The sequence below is a fragment of the Pholis gunnellus genome (assembly GCF_910591455.1).
Source record: "Pholis gunnellus genome assembly, chromosome: 3".
NCBI lineage: Eukaryota > Metazoa > Chordata > Actinopteri > Perciformes > Pholidae > Pholis > Pholis gunnellus.
The window spans coordinates 5,694,132-5,710,816 of record NC_136529.1 but is presented as its reverse complement, the minus strand read 5'-3'; the positions used below and the strand labels follow the sequence as shown (position 1 = coordinate 5,710,816).

At 39.4% G+C, this 16,685-nt stretch overlaps 1 protein-coding gene across 1 annotated transcript; it reads right to left on the bottom strand.

The window, feature by feature from the left end:
* Positions 1-1,922: 1,922 nt before the first annotated feature.
* Positions 1,923-12,117, bottom strand: agtrap (angiotensin II receptor-associated protein; the record flags this gene model as incomplete). Its single annotated transcript, XM_079186177.1, has 5 exons — positions 1,923-4,252; positions 8,186-8,387; positions 10,459-10,570; positions 10,819-10,853; positions 12,091-12,117. 5 exons carry the CDS (start codon positions 12,115-12,117, stop codon positions 4,128-4,130), a joined length of 501 nt encoding a protein of 166 aa, XP_079042303.1. The 3' UTR covers positions 1,923-4,127.
* Positions 12,118-16,685: the final 4,568 nt, after the last annotated feature.

Genomic DNA, 16,685 nt, shown 5'->3' with positions numbered 1-16,685 from the left:
GCCTCTCTTTCTCATCAGCACAGCCCGAAATGAGCCATTAACACGCAGGTTCCCCATTGATTAACGTCTCTCCCTCGTGCTCTCTGCATCAGTGTGGATATCATGAAGAAGAGCATAATTGATTATTGTGACTATTTCCAAGGTATGATTATGTTCCCTAGCTTTTGGGCCAATTTGGCCAAACGATTTTAAACATCTTGCGTGGGTTGGAATAATTCAATTTACTTCAATTTCGATTATGAGACAATAAGGTTGAAATCCCTGACAAATTGCAGCAACACATACACTTGTTTCCCCTTCCATGTCTTTTTTTTTGCAATCTGTGCAGTCTGTCCTTCAGTTTCATGGACAGCGATTGGCTGACGCCGCTTTGGCTGACCTGCAGTGAGGCAAATAACCAATAGAATGTAGATGTGAATACATGAGTGCAAAATGACAGTGTAGCCGTTTCCTTTTTTGTGTTGTTTTGAAAAATAAAAAATAATTTGGTGATTCTAGTGAGTTTACAAAACGTCTGATTAATAGTTATTTGAGGGAACTGGGCAAAGCTTCAATTCAATTCCTTTCCTAGTTTTCTGGACAAAACTATGTAATATGGTGCTAATATTATAAAGCCGTTAGTAAGAAAAGAAGAATACATTTTAATGGATCGGTTATTCTTTTATTATTGGAAACTTTATTCTCCATATCCATGTTAAATGATATGATGCTTGTACACATTTTCATCATCCTCAGCTGACAAAAAGACTCAAAGTTCCGCTAGTAATTAATTTAATTCACTTGATAAGTGTACCATTTCAGCTCCACATGTGGAAACGTACTAAGAAAGAAATTATGGACCCATAAAATAAAAAATTCCCATTTAACTGGAAGGAGTCCATCTTTATTCCAGGTTGTAGTTTTGTAATTAAGTAGTTTCTTGAAAAAACTAACATCCCAAACTTGTTAATACTAAGAATTACATGCATCTACTTTAATGAATCATACCTATCAAATCTAAGCATTACTGTTCACAACCTCTCTGAGAATGAACACACACACTTGTCGCTTCCTGAAAAGTTGGCGGTGCAATGTTTCCACCAGGTTGCTTTGTGTTGTTTTCCCGCTGTTTGCTGCTCATATTTACACGTCGGAATATTTCCGTAGGGGGTAATGTCAGCATGTTTTTATGCATGTGAATACGTACAAGATTGCTGCCGTTGCTGCAGCAGTAATAGACTTTCCATCCATGCTTTTCCAAAGAGGCTCATGAGGCACAACTACATACACAAACAAATGGCAAGGCTCTTACCTCAAGGACTCACGGCTCCACTGCCTACACATCTGAGGACTAGAGACCATTCAAGCTAACCAGAGTTAATGCTTTGCAATCATGAAAGCCATCAGGGACAGAAACCTTGACTGCAAGTTCACATTCTGTGTGTACTACTTCAATAGTTTTACGTCAAATAAACCAGGTGTTGTTACATTCCAGGTGCATGTAGCATTACCACTCTAATTACTCAAAAATATATTTGCAATGCAAGAGGCAGCAGACAGAAAATCTTTTATGAAGCTGTTCAACGCCTCTGCGCCATTTTAAGTCAAGTGCTGTTGTAAAGTGTGTATTGTGGTTAAATGAGTATTGGCACTCACTGAAAAGGCTGAAGCTGGTTTGGCTCTGGGAACACGCACAGTAAAGAAAATAAGAGTGCGGGAAAAGATAGAAGACAAAAGTCTTGTCTGGTTGGATAAACAAAAGCAGGCAAAAAAAAAAAGATCAGAAAGAAACGTGTGTAACCGAGAAGAAGAAGAAATATACGAGAAAAGAAGGGAGAGAGAAAATCAAGTAGGCAGTCTCAAAATGCTTCACATAACTGTGCATGCAGAGGTACATGTCATGTGAATCCTGTAGTTTATCAGGAAAAGCTTCATTCAACAAATGTTCTTCATCGTTCTTTATTTTCAAGACAAAAAACAACAACTACTTGCCAAAGAAAATTACAAATCAGAAGCAACCTAGGAATGAAAAACAAACACTCATGTCGGAGAACATGATGTAACAGCATAAATCATAAAAAAAGAATCACAACCAGAACTAAGGCAGTGCAGCCAAAAAGACATGCAGCCCAGATGTTGAATCTGTTTCTCTTCATTTGGTGAAAACTAGATTTCAGCAGTAGCAACAGTCTTTGTATCTTCTAAAGGTAAACAGGCCTTGTGTCTTTCAAATGTGTTCAGCAAGCCACAGCTGGCCATTGAAACAGCAAAACCATCTTCTTGTCATGTTTGACATTTCTACATTTTCCAAGAAAAATCATATTTAATAGAGGAATCAAGACTGTTTAAGCTATTTTGTTTCACAATAAATTGAGACATTTTAGACTCTCTCTTCCATGACGTAGTGAAACATGTATCATGGCTGAATATAGTAATCCTGGTGCAAAAATGCTTTTAAATATATACTGTAAATATATATATATAACATTTTATTGTGAACGGAATTAAGGAAACAAGTGCTGCTGCCTTTCTGCAGGTCTCTCACAATCAACATGGTGGACACAGTGTGGTATTACAGTGATCATTACAGACCTCAGTTAGTGTGGAACAATATGTTTTTAAAGAGGCAGGCCAGGTTAGTGTGTCTGAACTGAGTTAAGGTATCATTACGTGAGGCGTGTCAGCAAATAAGGTGCCTCTTAGGATCTACAGGGATTCTCAAAGTGGGGATCGGGGACTCACAGGGGTCCATGAGGGGTCGATCCATATTTAACACAATGACAGAATGACTGCCTATTTTTAGAACATGTAATAGCAAAATCTTGGGGGGGTCATTGGTCTAATTTGTCTCAGTTAAGGGGTCCTTGACATGAGAACGTTTGGGAACAACTATAGGACTGAAGATCCCCTTGTGCTACAGCCGGGATCATTTCACTCACTACAACGTGACCAACATAGTTGCCACATGTCCGCTTTGTCACGTAGGTCATCATGAATACAGGAACTCAAAACTTTCAAAAGAGAACTGACTGTAAAAAAAAACAAAAAAACAATCCAAATGATGCAATCGGTCTATAAAGTCAACCCTGCTGCCACAGCGTCCGCTCTCCTACCGACTCTAACCGCCGCACACTTCATTCAGTGCTCGGTGCTCCCTGAAAATACTAAATGTGATCGTTTCGAGGTTCGTTTTATAAAACACCTGTGATGTGACAGAACTGTCTCGCTGTAATTTATTGAAACAAGTTTAACATTACAAAAAGAGTGTTTATGTCTAGAGGCCCTCTCCGTAGATGACAAAAGCTATACGAATGAGACATTTAAAATGGTTTGAAATACGAAACATTAGTTGATAAAATCTTCATTTTTTCTCAAGACTATGTTTTTGTGTTCTTTATAGTTGCAGCGCTAGATCCTTTGCATTGGTCAACATCAAGTGAACAGTGGCCGTCTGTGTGCTGCGCTGCACTCGGGAGGTTTTGCTCAGTCATGAGAAGAAAGAACTCAAACTTCAATTTGGTCACAGCTTCTTCAACTCAAACATCACAGCTCTGATGAGTTGAAGAAGTACAAAAGGCACAAGGTAGCTTTTGAAGGCACGACACTGAACATTCATTTCAGTTCATGTGTTTCAAGCATTTGTTGTACCATAAAGCAAAGAGAAATAGGAAATATAATAATTACATTTACTGCAGATCACAAAGAGAAACAGACAAAGATGTCTGTAAGTGCCACATTTGTAAAAATCGGGGAAAAAACGTAAACTGACACAACTGCTCCATTCAACACCTCTCTACTAAAAGATAGTAGGTGGTAACAACAGTAACAGAGCAGGGGAGAGGTAGAGCAGTGTTTCCTCTGTATTTATTCAGCAGTGATGTGCCAGCTCGGCAGAAAAGCATTACAACCGTTGAATAAAAAATGTAAATGGGTTTAATTACGCCACATTTCATTGTGAAACAGAGAGCAGAGCAGAGCTAAACAGAGCTAATGATTTAGCATTATATAAAGTATTCATTTTGCCGTCAGTGCAATCTGTACGAAACACAGGGACGGATGTGGAATCGATTGAAAAAATAAACTGCCCACTGAGCACGGTGCTGTTGCATAAAAAGTCAGAGGAAAACATTGTTCACCGCCTGGTTCTCTCAGTATGTTTGGACGGCTGGTTTGCTGTCCTGGGCCTGGTTGAAGGGATTCGCCGGGGGGGAAGACTCTTCCTGTTGGTCGATGGACTGGTAGGCATCTCTGTTTCGTGACACAGAGGGGAAACCTGCGGAGACAGGCCAAAAGTCTTCAACACGCACACAATAACCCTCGTCATGCACACTATTATTCGTTATCATATCTGCTTAGAATCACCGCAATATGCATACTGAAACTGTTTGCACAAGAAAGGAATTATTAGCTTAAAGAACAACTTCCTTCTTCCTACACAGATTGGCCGGGTTTGTTATCTTGACTTGAGCATCTGGCCCCCTCTGGATAAATATAGATTACACTGTTGGAAACTGTCTTTGCCGACATACAGTGAAGCACACGCTGCCTGTGATGGACGACGGATTGAGAAATCAGCAAACTACATTCAAGAAAACCTCTTTAAGTGGCGCTGACATTCCTCCACTCTGTTTTCACACCCACTACTATCTGATTAGCTGCTTTTTCTGCAGCTAATTGAAGAGAAATTGACCAGAGGAACGTAATGAGTTCCAAAACACCTCATGTGAGTAGAATTTTCAAATATGCGTTTACACTGAAAACCTATGCATGCAAGTTCCTGGCTGCCTTATACTTTGTGTGCACGTGCTTTATAATGAATTCTAGGAGGGCAGTACACTAATCCATCGGAAAAGTCTTAAAAAGACTCAATATGATACTTTAAAACAAACTCGGACACGGACAGAATACCAATGACGTCTTTTTGGAAGTTCAAAGACCTGTACACTCTTATGTTTGCATTGCCCAGAGTCCTATAACTGTGACAGACATGCACATATTAATGCTAATCAAACAAGCACTTCCATTGCAGAGGGTTTGGATGATTTAAGTAAATATATACATATATTCATTTGACTAAGACTGCACAACTCATGTTTATATTTTTCTTTTCAAAGCTTCTAAACAAGCCTTCAATAGTCTTAGTCTTAGTCTGAGTGTGCATTTCAAACAAGGTCACATCCATTGTTCATTATAAGTCATCATTACTTTAATTAGGCTGATTTGAGAATGTGCACCATCATGCAGCTCTGCTTTAAATATATGCAGACAGAATACACAAACACAAATGAGGTGTCTGGAGAGTAAAAATATGAATAATACATAGATGCAAACTGCCAGAAACATATAAACTCACATAATACAATAGATATGAATATAAACATACTGTACTGACAAACACAGCTATACACGGAAGAATGGGAGGGAAATGATGACTGATGGAGGTGGGAATGACAGATTGAATTAATATAAATAACTAAAAAAGAGAAAGATGGACAACAGAACATTAACAAGATATGTGGCAAATGAATAAATAAAAAGTCAGTTTCTTTTTTTGTCCTGCCGCCTGATGTGTGATCTTACTTCCTGTGTGGGAGAGGATGGAAGGGGATGATTGGAGAGGAGAAAATGGTAAAAAGGAAGAAGCCGGGAATCAATAGCGGCGGCAAATAAAGGCACTGTCAGCACTATCCGTAGTACAGCGACTGTCCACAGAGGTCTCTAAGTCTGAGAGGTCAAAGGTCAGCAGAGAGGAGAAAAGACACAAGACAAATAGTCAAATCAGAACAGGAAACACATGAGACATGAAACATGACAGACTGTGAGGTTAGTAAAGACGAAATGCAAGAAAAGAACAGGGAGATGGAGGTTTTGACAAATTCCTACACATTAATGGACTGAGTCACCACAAGCCAGCTGAACATAAAGGGGGAATGCACTGCAGGCAATTAACAGTCTGCTAAACCCCGCCTTCCCCTAGCTACTGTTGCTCTGTCTGTCAAGCTTTACGTTCTAGATCAGTTCATATAACAGTGAATCTATCACTGTTATATGAACTACAACTCAAAATTTCTATCTTAAGAAACAAGCTTTGTTTTCTCGAGATAAAAACTAAGGTTGTTTCTTCTTATCACTTACGATGTTTGAAATCCTCCGACAATAACTGTATTCAAACGGTCCGGACCTAAACCGTACACCCCTGATCCCACTGTGGAGGAATGCTACAAAGTTAATGTGCTCGCTCCGTACTGAGCTTTTCCTAACACAACCGGTAACCCCACAAAATAATGTAGCTAGCTAACGAGGAGCTAACTAGCTTCAGAGGTGGCTAACATTACGAGCCCACTGTAGGTGGTAAGCTAGGTAGCTAGGCATGCTAACGTTTGCAGCTTACATTAGAGCAGACAAACACAGTTTAATCCATTCCTTAAAATTCTGCTCTTTTGTCTTGAAAAACTATCTCATATGTCATATACCAACTATCGCTCTTCATACACACTGCTTCAGCTGTGCCTAATAATAGCAATACTTAAACAATGTTCAGGGGACATGTTAAGTTAGCAGTCAATTTAACGCTAAATGTGGGATTGCTCAGTCTAATAGCCTCTATTGTATTGAGCAACATAAAAATAAAAACACAAAGCCGGAGGGATGTAAACCGGCATAAGAAGGCCGCCAATCAAATGAATCAACCAGGCTTCTCACTCACATGCACCTGATTGCCTGGTTCCCACAGTGCTTGTTGCAGCAGGGAACCATGCTAATGCCAGCGATGCAATCAGACGGCAATTAAAACAGACATTGTAGGAAACAAACATTAGCTGAACTCATCAGTCACCACGCAGCCAATCACAGGCTAATGGATGTACCTGCTGCTTCTCTCTGGCGTTAAGAGTAAAACCACAGATTAATCAATATTCAATTATCCGTCAAACAAGACTGGTTGCAACACAGGAGGAATTTCATTACATTTCCCGGATCGTATAGTGTAATAAATTCCTATTTTAGCCGATGATATGACAGTTAATAATAAATCAAACGTCCCACCTCCTGGTTTATTTTTTATCACTTTCGTTTTTTTCTTGGCAAGAAAATCTCACTAGCTCAAAACTAGTATTGAATTTGTTTCACTCCTCTGCCATGAAAATCATAAACTACAAATGATGAATACAGACATGTTTGATTAATCCATATGAATGAAGCCATGACTAAGGATTTTCAAGGATATCACGGCTCAGTGGGATTTCTGATGGGAAAGTTCTTCTCAGCAGAGAAAGTCCAAGTCCCCAAAATCAATGGCCACACATGGCGAATAGAAGAGCTCATCTTGAGTATCTCCTGACCGGTCAATGGAAGAAGTTTACCAAGCTCAACGTCACAAAATCTCTATTTCTGTGCACATCCCTTCTGGGCTCCATCTCAGTTCATTTCACATGGTGTGCTATTTTTTCCATCACGGCAGATCAGTTATTTTACATTTTTTTCATCCTGCGTGGGTTTAATATGTCCCTGCGCTGCATGCAGAATAGACTGGCTGTCAGAATGACACACAAACGTGACAAACAACTCGTGGAGAACTGATTTCCTTGCCCGGGCCGAGCTGCAGCTCAGATATTTTGCTTCATTTAAAGTCTTGTGACTGTAACTAATTCGTTTGACCGTGGAATCATCCGCCGGTGGTGAAGCACAGAGCCCTCCCAGTGTGCGCTGCACTTGGCAGGCCTTTCATGGCAAGCAGCATAAAACAACATAGGGAGGATCTCAAAGCGCCTCTGGACATATGCACCACACCGCACCTCCAGCTAGCTTTGGTCACACTCAGGGCGTGGGATTATTTTATATTATTTGTGGGGAGGAGGAAACCTCCGATGTTTCTCACCACTTCTGAAATGATGCATGTACTCGCTAGATGAAACCTTAACTTGTTATGTAATGAGTTATTTTCTGTATTATCTGCTCCTCAAAGTAGAGTTAGATCCCACTTCCATGATTAAATTAAAAAAAAGACATTCCAGTATGCTGAAAGACAGAATCTGTGTCCACTGTAAGACTTTTATTTTTGGAAGCGTTTAAATTCCTGTTGATGTCTTTATCAGAGCTGAACATCTGTTTCTTCCTCATAACCAGCCTTATGGGGGCAAATAATCCCTTCCTCAAAAGTCTGCAAGCTCCTTGTGTTACTGTACTTGACCCATTTTGCAGCACTTACCAAAGTTGACGTTGTAATCTCCTCCACGCTCGCGGTACATCTGGTAGACGAAGAAGCAGGACGCAGGTTTGAGCAGCAGGCTGAGGATGGACATTCCTGCGCTAAAGCGAAACCTGGTTTCTACTGCGAAGGCATTCACCGGGTAAAAGATCCCTAAATGGACGATGTCGGTCAATATCGTCACAACCATCCCCATCAGAAACTACAGCGAGAGGACAAAAAGAGGCAGACGTCATAATGCACACAGATGGTGTGTCAGATGCTTTTGGACTTACTGTATAGTTGGAAGTAACACATGTAATCAACCACAGGAAACGATTCCTTGCAACATAAGGCGTGTGGAAAACAAAGTCATTCCAATCATTTAAAAAGAGAGAGATTTCTGAGAGTGGTGACGGAAGTCAGAATGAAAAATGCAAAAAATAAGAAAGAAAACTGTGACATTTAAAATGCATCTGTAACCTTTATTATCTGAAACAATCAAATCCATATTACGGGATGAAAGATAATGCTCCAAAAAAAACAGAAATGCAAGTTATATAAATGATTAGTTGACAATCAATTGTGTTTTATTTCATTTCATCTCTTATTTTATTTTATTCTCTTATTGCATTTCTCTTTTTACGTGTATTTATCGTATTGTTTGTTTTTATTGTTTCATCTATTTCATCAGTGTTACAAAATATTATAATATATTATTCATTAATATTATTGTCATTATTAATATTTAAGCCACTTGAGAGAGTCTGGAGTTAATAATAACAGAAGCATGCAGTAAGCTGCATAAACACATGAGAAAACGTCTTCCTGGTCCACAAAGAATCCAGAGCATTCATTACTTTCTTACAACTTTCGTTTTCACACGTTGGCCAGCTCAGCACACAAGGATCTCTCCTGATGGACCCCCGGACTTTAAAGTAGACAAGGTGAGAAATTCCCCGATGGTAACTTCCCATCGACAGTCAGAATCCATTAATGTCAAATGTGTCATTGAAAGAAACACTGGACAGATTTTTCTCCTTCTTTTTGACCCTCGCGCTGTGGTGTGTTTGTTTGGCACATAACACACCTTCACAGCCAGCGAGGCAGGCTGGGGCCGCTCGGATTTAAGTCACAGACAGATTTCAGAGAGATGTTTAAGTTCTAGTTCTTTACTATCTTAGGTAGGACTAACCTGCCATGAGTTCTGGGTAAATTAAGACTATAGGTATATAAGTGTATACTTCTTCACACTCCTTTATGGACATGTAATGTTTATTTACCTCGTTTGTTTGTATTCATATTGTTTATGTGTATTTACATTGTTTGTGAGAATTGTAATACATTTAATGTATATTTGATTTTTCTTTTTTTTTTTACTTATATGTTACATGTTCAAAATAAATAAATAACCGTTACTGTCCAAAGTAATTTTACTGGGAAAAGTGTCACAACCCTCAAATCCCTCAAATCTCAATGCAGTGCAAAGCGGTAGCAGAGCTGAGCGTCACTAACTCATCAGCAGCGCTGCACGATATGAGGAAAATATGACTCGGTATAAAGTGTGCTCAGTTCTGCCTTTCTGCTGCTTTCAATATGCTGACAAAAAATGAAAAGAAATGATTTCCACATTCTTTTTTTTTTTAACAAATGGAACACAAGAAAGACTGACAGTTACATTTTAAAGTACAGTTTATACTGATGCTCTCTTTCTACCAACTCAAAAAATCCCTGAGTGCAATATCAAAACCTTTTGCGCGAGTTGACATTGCATACTATTAAAAACAGCTAAATATTATGCAGGCCGACGTCCTCACTGCTGTATATTTCCAACAGGACACCGTGCTCTCTAAATGCTTTTTTCCCTTTTCATTACTCGCTCTACAACATTGTTAGTGAAACACAAATTATGTTATGTTATGTCTTTTTTTGTCATTTGGTGCCATTTGTCAGCAGGTGTCTAAGATTGAGGGGCTGTTGTTCAGAGTCAGGGTCCTGTGGTAGAGAAATAGTCTTTACGTTTGCATTACACTGATTTAAAATCAGCATTGAGACTGGCCCACCACTACAGACTAAATCATCTGTGTGACCATGACCGCCACGGTTACTGCTGCTCTGTGCTGATTTAAGGGAAGGCGATCTCTCTCAAAGGGATGCTCACAGATTGTCCCAGATTCCACAGACAAATAGGTTAGCACGGATACGCGCTGCTGTGCCTATAGTTAGACTCCTGTGCTGGTCACATGATGTGAAGATCGCAGCCAGCGTGACGGAAGCGGAGGACGAGGACTCACCATGAGCACGGCGTCGATGGAGTCCCTCTGTGCGATGGCCCAGACGCCGACAGCCAAAACACTGAAGTTCCCCCAAGCAAAGGAGTTGGGAAGCCACGAAGCCATGCAGGCCCTGCAGCAAGACACACACACACACACACACACACACATCAAGAAAACACACATCTGGGGCGTGGAGGTGAAAGAGTAGGCCTAGGTTGTGAATCAGTGTGTGTGTGTGTGTGTGTGTGTGTGTGTGTGTGTGTGTGTGTGTGTGTGTGTGTGTGTGTGTGTGTGTGGGTGTGTGTGTGTGTGTCTCTGAGTCAGAAGAGGAGAGAAATTCCTCAGGTTTGTGGAAAAAAAAACGGTGCTTACACTCACCATATTGTAAGCAGCCAGTGCACCAGGACTATGGCCTACAACAGAGGACAGAAGACAAGTGTTAGAGGGAAAGAAGACATATTTGAAGACTATATATATATATATATAAAAATATAAATAAATACAAATCAAGGACACTTCAGTGGTTAATTCTGACAATCGATCAATCGTTTGTCAACTAAAATCTCCAACCATTCAGTTGCTTCAGATGATCCAGGGTTTCATATCATTGTAAACTGAATCTTTGTGTTCGTTGGACAGAAAAAGGACATCTGAAGGTGTCTCTTGGGACTCTGGATCATATTTAATAATTTTCTTTACATTTTATATATTAAACAATGAATTGATTGATTGAAAGAAATGAATAGTTTCTACTGTAAATGACTTTAGATGCAGCCCGAGTTCAGTCGATCAACTCACAAACATGAGAGCATGAAGCCACAGAACTGAAAACATGTGATCAATTTGCGTCTGTCATATAGTGAGAAGCAGCATCAGGGGAACGATTTCATGGCTCCACAAGTTGCTGCTTCTAAATATGCTTTTTTTTTTAAATCACACCAACAGAAAATTCCTCTTCACAATATCAGAGTGAGTCCTGCTTTAGCTACATTTACACATCGGCTTGTCTTGCTTTTCACATCACATGCTCGAGTCCAAGTTTCCAGGATTTGATTTAAGAGTCTTCAAATCTGCTTTTGATCCTTTTTCAACCTTTTACAAAAATAGCACACAAAGACATGATTCTACTTAATTCCTTTTATGGAATGACACATCTTTGCTATGTCACTGCCTCTAACTCATTACTTTAGGCTTTTACACATAAATCAGTGGAGAAAATCAGAAATGACTGACAAGATATTGTTATGTGGTTCATGTGATAAATAACTGAAACTATTTTGTTTCTATGTGTGGTGGCACCGTTTATCAGTTTGATCTTTGATTGAACTCAAACATATCTTAATATCTCATGTAATCATCACTCTGTCTGTGTTTCTATCCAATAGTGTTGTTTACTGTGGTCCATCTGCCCATCACTGACAACACAACCATGCAGTCTATGATCTTTAAGGCACTTTAACATAAATAAATGAACGTTTCTTCTTCTGTCATTTAACAACAACACAAAAATACACCAACTAAAACACATTTCACCAGCGGAAGGTAGTTGCCCCACCGAGGAATAGAGCAACAAAGTTGACATGATCGCCTTGAGTCTTTGTTACAACAAGCTGCCAACATTATTCAATCAAGTAAAAACCGCAAACTCACCTTTAGATTTATGGCAGGGATTTCCATCACGGGCTGTTTGGTTAAAAGCAGCTCTTCCTTTATTCGCTTCACTGCTTCAACTTGTTGCGGGGGAGGAGGGGGGGGGGGGGGGGGGGGGCTTCCGCAGATTGTTTCTTCCTGCACAAACTTCTCTGTGGAACTCCTCCTCCCCTTCAGATCAGCCTGCAAACACAAACCATGTGACAGCAGGCTGACTGCCACCCATGTGACTCTCACCCCCTCCCTCTCTCCTCCTCCTCCTCCTCCTCCTCCCGCTCTCTCTCTACAGAGAGCAACCACGTGGGCATCAACGGTGCGTCCCTCCGCTGGTTTACTTTGGATGATGAGGAATGTAGCACGTGAACAACCGGATAGAGTAAATATATAAAGCAGTCTGCTCAGTTTCTGGAAAGTACAAGATTGGTGGATTCAAAAGTTGCAGAGACTTATCATTTTAGTTTTTTAGTATGTGGAGCAAAATAACATGACAACACATCACATGTCAGCAGCGGTGGGATGGTTTGATAAGGACTGATGAAGGCTTTTTGATACAAACACAGGCAGTAATGTGTTTAAATGTATATAGTTGTAGTCATGTCTTTTGGATCACATCCCCAGTCAATTCAAGAATATATGCCAAAAAAATGTAATACAAATAAATCTAAATCTAAATCAATTCCTTCGTATTTTTACATCAAAATCCAATCATCTTTTCTTTCTGTAAAACAAAATATGCCGTTAGCTTATGTGAGCTATATACCAATCAATTGTAGTAAATACATCAAGACATCCATCCATCAATCAGTCTGCAACTGTTGGTGTTTGGATCATTGGAGGAAGGATTATCTGCTGAGTTGCACATGTCTCTTTTCAAATGTAAGCGGTTGGGAAAAAGTCTTTTTGTAGCAAATAAATTGTAATTCCACTATATGGCCACTATGTAAAATTAGCTTCAATGCCTGGAGTGCATTTGAGAACTTAGCTGTAAGACAATCTCCTCACTTAGTCATTGTGGGCAAAAACCAGCAATTCTGGAGAAGTCACCAGTCAATTCTGAGCAAAAGGTTAGTTAGATTCAGTAAAGCGGGTGATAATGCATGCACATCGATCAGATTCAATGTTGAAGTTCACAATGTCAGCTTGTTTGTGACATTTGGAAAAGTTAATCCGATAGTTGCTCCAGATACTGTATCTATTTTCACAACTAGCGCTCAGCTTACCATGAAACTTAGTATGGATTCATGACCCCCAGAGGATGCATAGCTTCTATTGATTGTTAGTGACCTCCTGCTCTCAGTCTAGTCAAACAAATAGGTTCTTTTCTTTTCCTTTCGCATTCAGAGTCCTCCTATCAGGATAATAAAGGGAGATCTTATCTTTTACCGTCCGGCAGGTACAGACACACAACCTGCAGCTGCACATGTGCAAGAGGAAGAAGAGTTTGTGACGGATGCTAATTAAATGATAAGTCCAATTCATTACCACTTGGGTCTTATTTTACTAGTTTGGGCCATCCCCTCTATTGGTTAGGATAACATTTCACTCAACAACGAAAATGCTGACAACTGAGAGCACGGCAACATCCCAATAATGAAGTCCACAGGGGTAAAAACAAAAGAAATCTTTACTCTGATGAGAATAATGTAACATGTATTTGTGATCCTTTTCAAACAGATGTGTCCTGTGGCGGTTTATGAGGAATCCTTCACTTTTACATTTTTACATTTTATTTCTAATCACGCTTTTACACTCAAGTCCAACAAAACAGAGATGGAAAATGTTTTAGTTTATGATAAAAAATACGAACTACTACATTTTAAAAATGTTGTATTGCTTCAGAAACACTTGTATTTTCCCTTCATCTTCCTCTCAGCTGTAAACCATTTTCTCTCATCTTTTCCCATCATCTCACCTGTTATTTGCATATTAATGCCACAACTTTAAAATGCAAATGTAAGAGGGCTTGCTTGATCCATTGTGTGACCTTTGGCAGATGGCTCCTGCACTCCTGTTTTCCAGTGTGAACCCTGACCTCATGATGACCTCTGACCCCCCCCCTTCCCTTCCCGGCTCTGATTGAAGTGTTTATGCTTTCAAACACGTCCCAAAACGCTGTGCTGAGGGTGTTTGTGTGCATATGTGTGCCAACATGAGATTGCAGAGTGACAAATGTGGGACATGTTATTTAATTTGCGTAATGTCTTTAACCATCAGAGGAAAAGCAACTCTTGGATGCATTTGCAGATGAATGCTCCCTTTTACATCCTAACCGGCTGTGACAGACTTGAGTAAATGCATAAATGTAACGCTAGAACACATCATCTTCCTCATTTCATTTCCATACCATTTTTTATCGATTTTCAACACATTTTATCAAATGATCTATTGTCTCTGAAGCCGTGGGGATCATTTCCTGCCGCTTTGTTTACCCTCCTGTAAATTGTTCTCACACCCTGTGTCCCTTAGAGAGTTCCCTGCTCTAAAGAAGTTGGGTGAAGATAAAAAAAAATGTGGTAATTAATTACTTCAAGAAATCCTAAAGAAAGGGAGAAGTGCCTCTGTGGCGTCGGTGATGTGAAGCTACAGCTCTGCCGGGATGTGGCTCTGGGTAATCTATCACTCGGCTGGCTGCTGGCCAGGTTTCAGCAGGGCACTCTGTCAGAGGTAACTATTAAAAATACATCACTACTGCTTTTATTCTGGAGCCGTAAATCAGGATGGCACAATCACGGTCCGACCGAGCCGCTGGTTGGGAAAAGAAAAAACGAGTGTTACTCTCTCCATCTAATCAAATATTGATAGATTCTCAGAGAGCTTGTGTGTTCGGATCAGAGACACACCGTGTGTTATATTGCTTGCACTTGCTCTAATGTGTCGTAAGCTTGGAGTTAAAGGGTTCTGACACAGTTCAGTATGGAGATAATGAGCTTCAGAGATTGCAGCGTTCACGTTATCACATGGAGATAAATGGCGCCTCATTACTGACTCCTCATTTTCTAGAGAAGGTGGTGTGTTTGGAAGAGGTTTGTGGGACGACATCAGTGCCGGCTTTTATTCTTCTGAAGCATCTCAAAGAATAAGTTCTCCTCTTCTCAAAAGAAACACGACATTAAACTCGCCATCATGCTCTGACCCAGAAAGTAACTCACTACATTTACTTTACTGCTGTACTCATGTGAGTTTTTCCATTTAATGCAACTTTATACCTATTTATTACTGCCACACTGTACATACACTACCAATACTGTGTATGTTCTTACAGTAATATGTATGTATATATACATCTGTCCATACTGTATATATATATATATATATATAGAGAGAGAGAGAGAGAGAGAGAGAGAGAGAATACTTGCTGCACATGTGCATACAGTATCTATATTTTGCTGTTTGTCATTATGTAATATTTATATTACCACTCCCCCGCACATCCCTTCTAATTCACTCGACACTTTTACATACTTACATCTCACTTGTTTATAGTCCTGTTATCTGTCCGTTTATGCACTTTATTATTTTATATTTCACTTTATTTTATATATTTTTCTGTAAATGTAATATGCCTCTGCTTTGCACTGTGTTGATTGTTGTTAATTGTTAAATGTTATGCACATCCCGTCATGTCAAATTCCTCGTGTGTTCAACATACCATGGCAATATACGGTTCTGATTCTGATGTGCATTACTCTGCACTTTACTGCTTTTTGCTCTTCTGATAATCTGCTAAACTGCATTTCGTTGTCTTAGTACTTGTTTACTTGTTCTCTGTGTGCAATAAAATAAAGTTGAATCTATAACCTGATTCAAGCCCAACGTTGTAAAAGTGATCCAATATGTCAAAACCAAAGTGATGATGAGGGAAAAAAAAGAAAACTAAATAAATAAATATATAAAACAGCTTAAACTAGTTTCCCCTCGAGCATCTACAGCAGTGAAATGCTGCTTTCCCATTGGTGAATCAACCATACAATAATGTAATCTAATAATATATCAGGGACTTTAACTCATATATAAATATGTATTTTGAGTACATTTAGCAGATAATGCTGCTTACAGTACTGTACTTTTGATGGAGTGTTTGCCATCCTTTTATTTAACTTACAATAATTAGAGGATCTCTGAATACTTCCTCCACCAGTGCTGTGGCCATCGTGTACTCATAACAATGCACTATTAAGAGACTGCCGTTATGACATATGTATTAGAATAGGATAATCTGTCTATATATGTAACCTATACGTAGTATGAGTACCTATGAGTATTACGACACAGAAACATCTGCCAAAGTTACAGATTCAAAGCCTGAAACTTTTCTTTTACCACAAAGAAAAGAAACATTAGTAATAAATACTAATAACTGATATAGATGAGGATCAATGTTGTAAATATAGGCAGGTCTACACCACAAAAAGGTTATCCTAGTAAGTGTTTAATCATGAAAAGCAAACAGAAAGAGACAAACACAATATCTGAACAACTGTGTTTAAGCACAGTATAAATAAAACATACACCGTTCTACCGTGAAGTACATTTGAAGAGAAGTGATGTCAATTTAACAAAAGGTTGTCGGCAATTCAAACACATTCTTATTTACA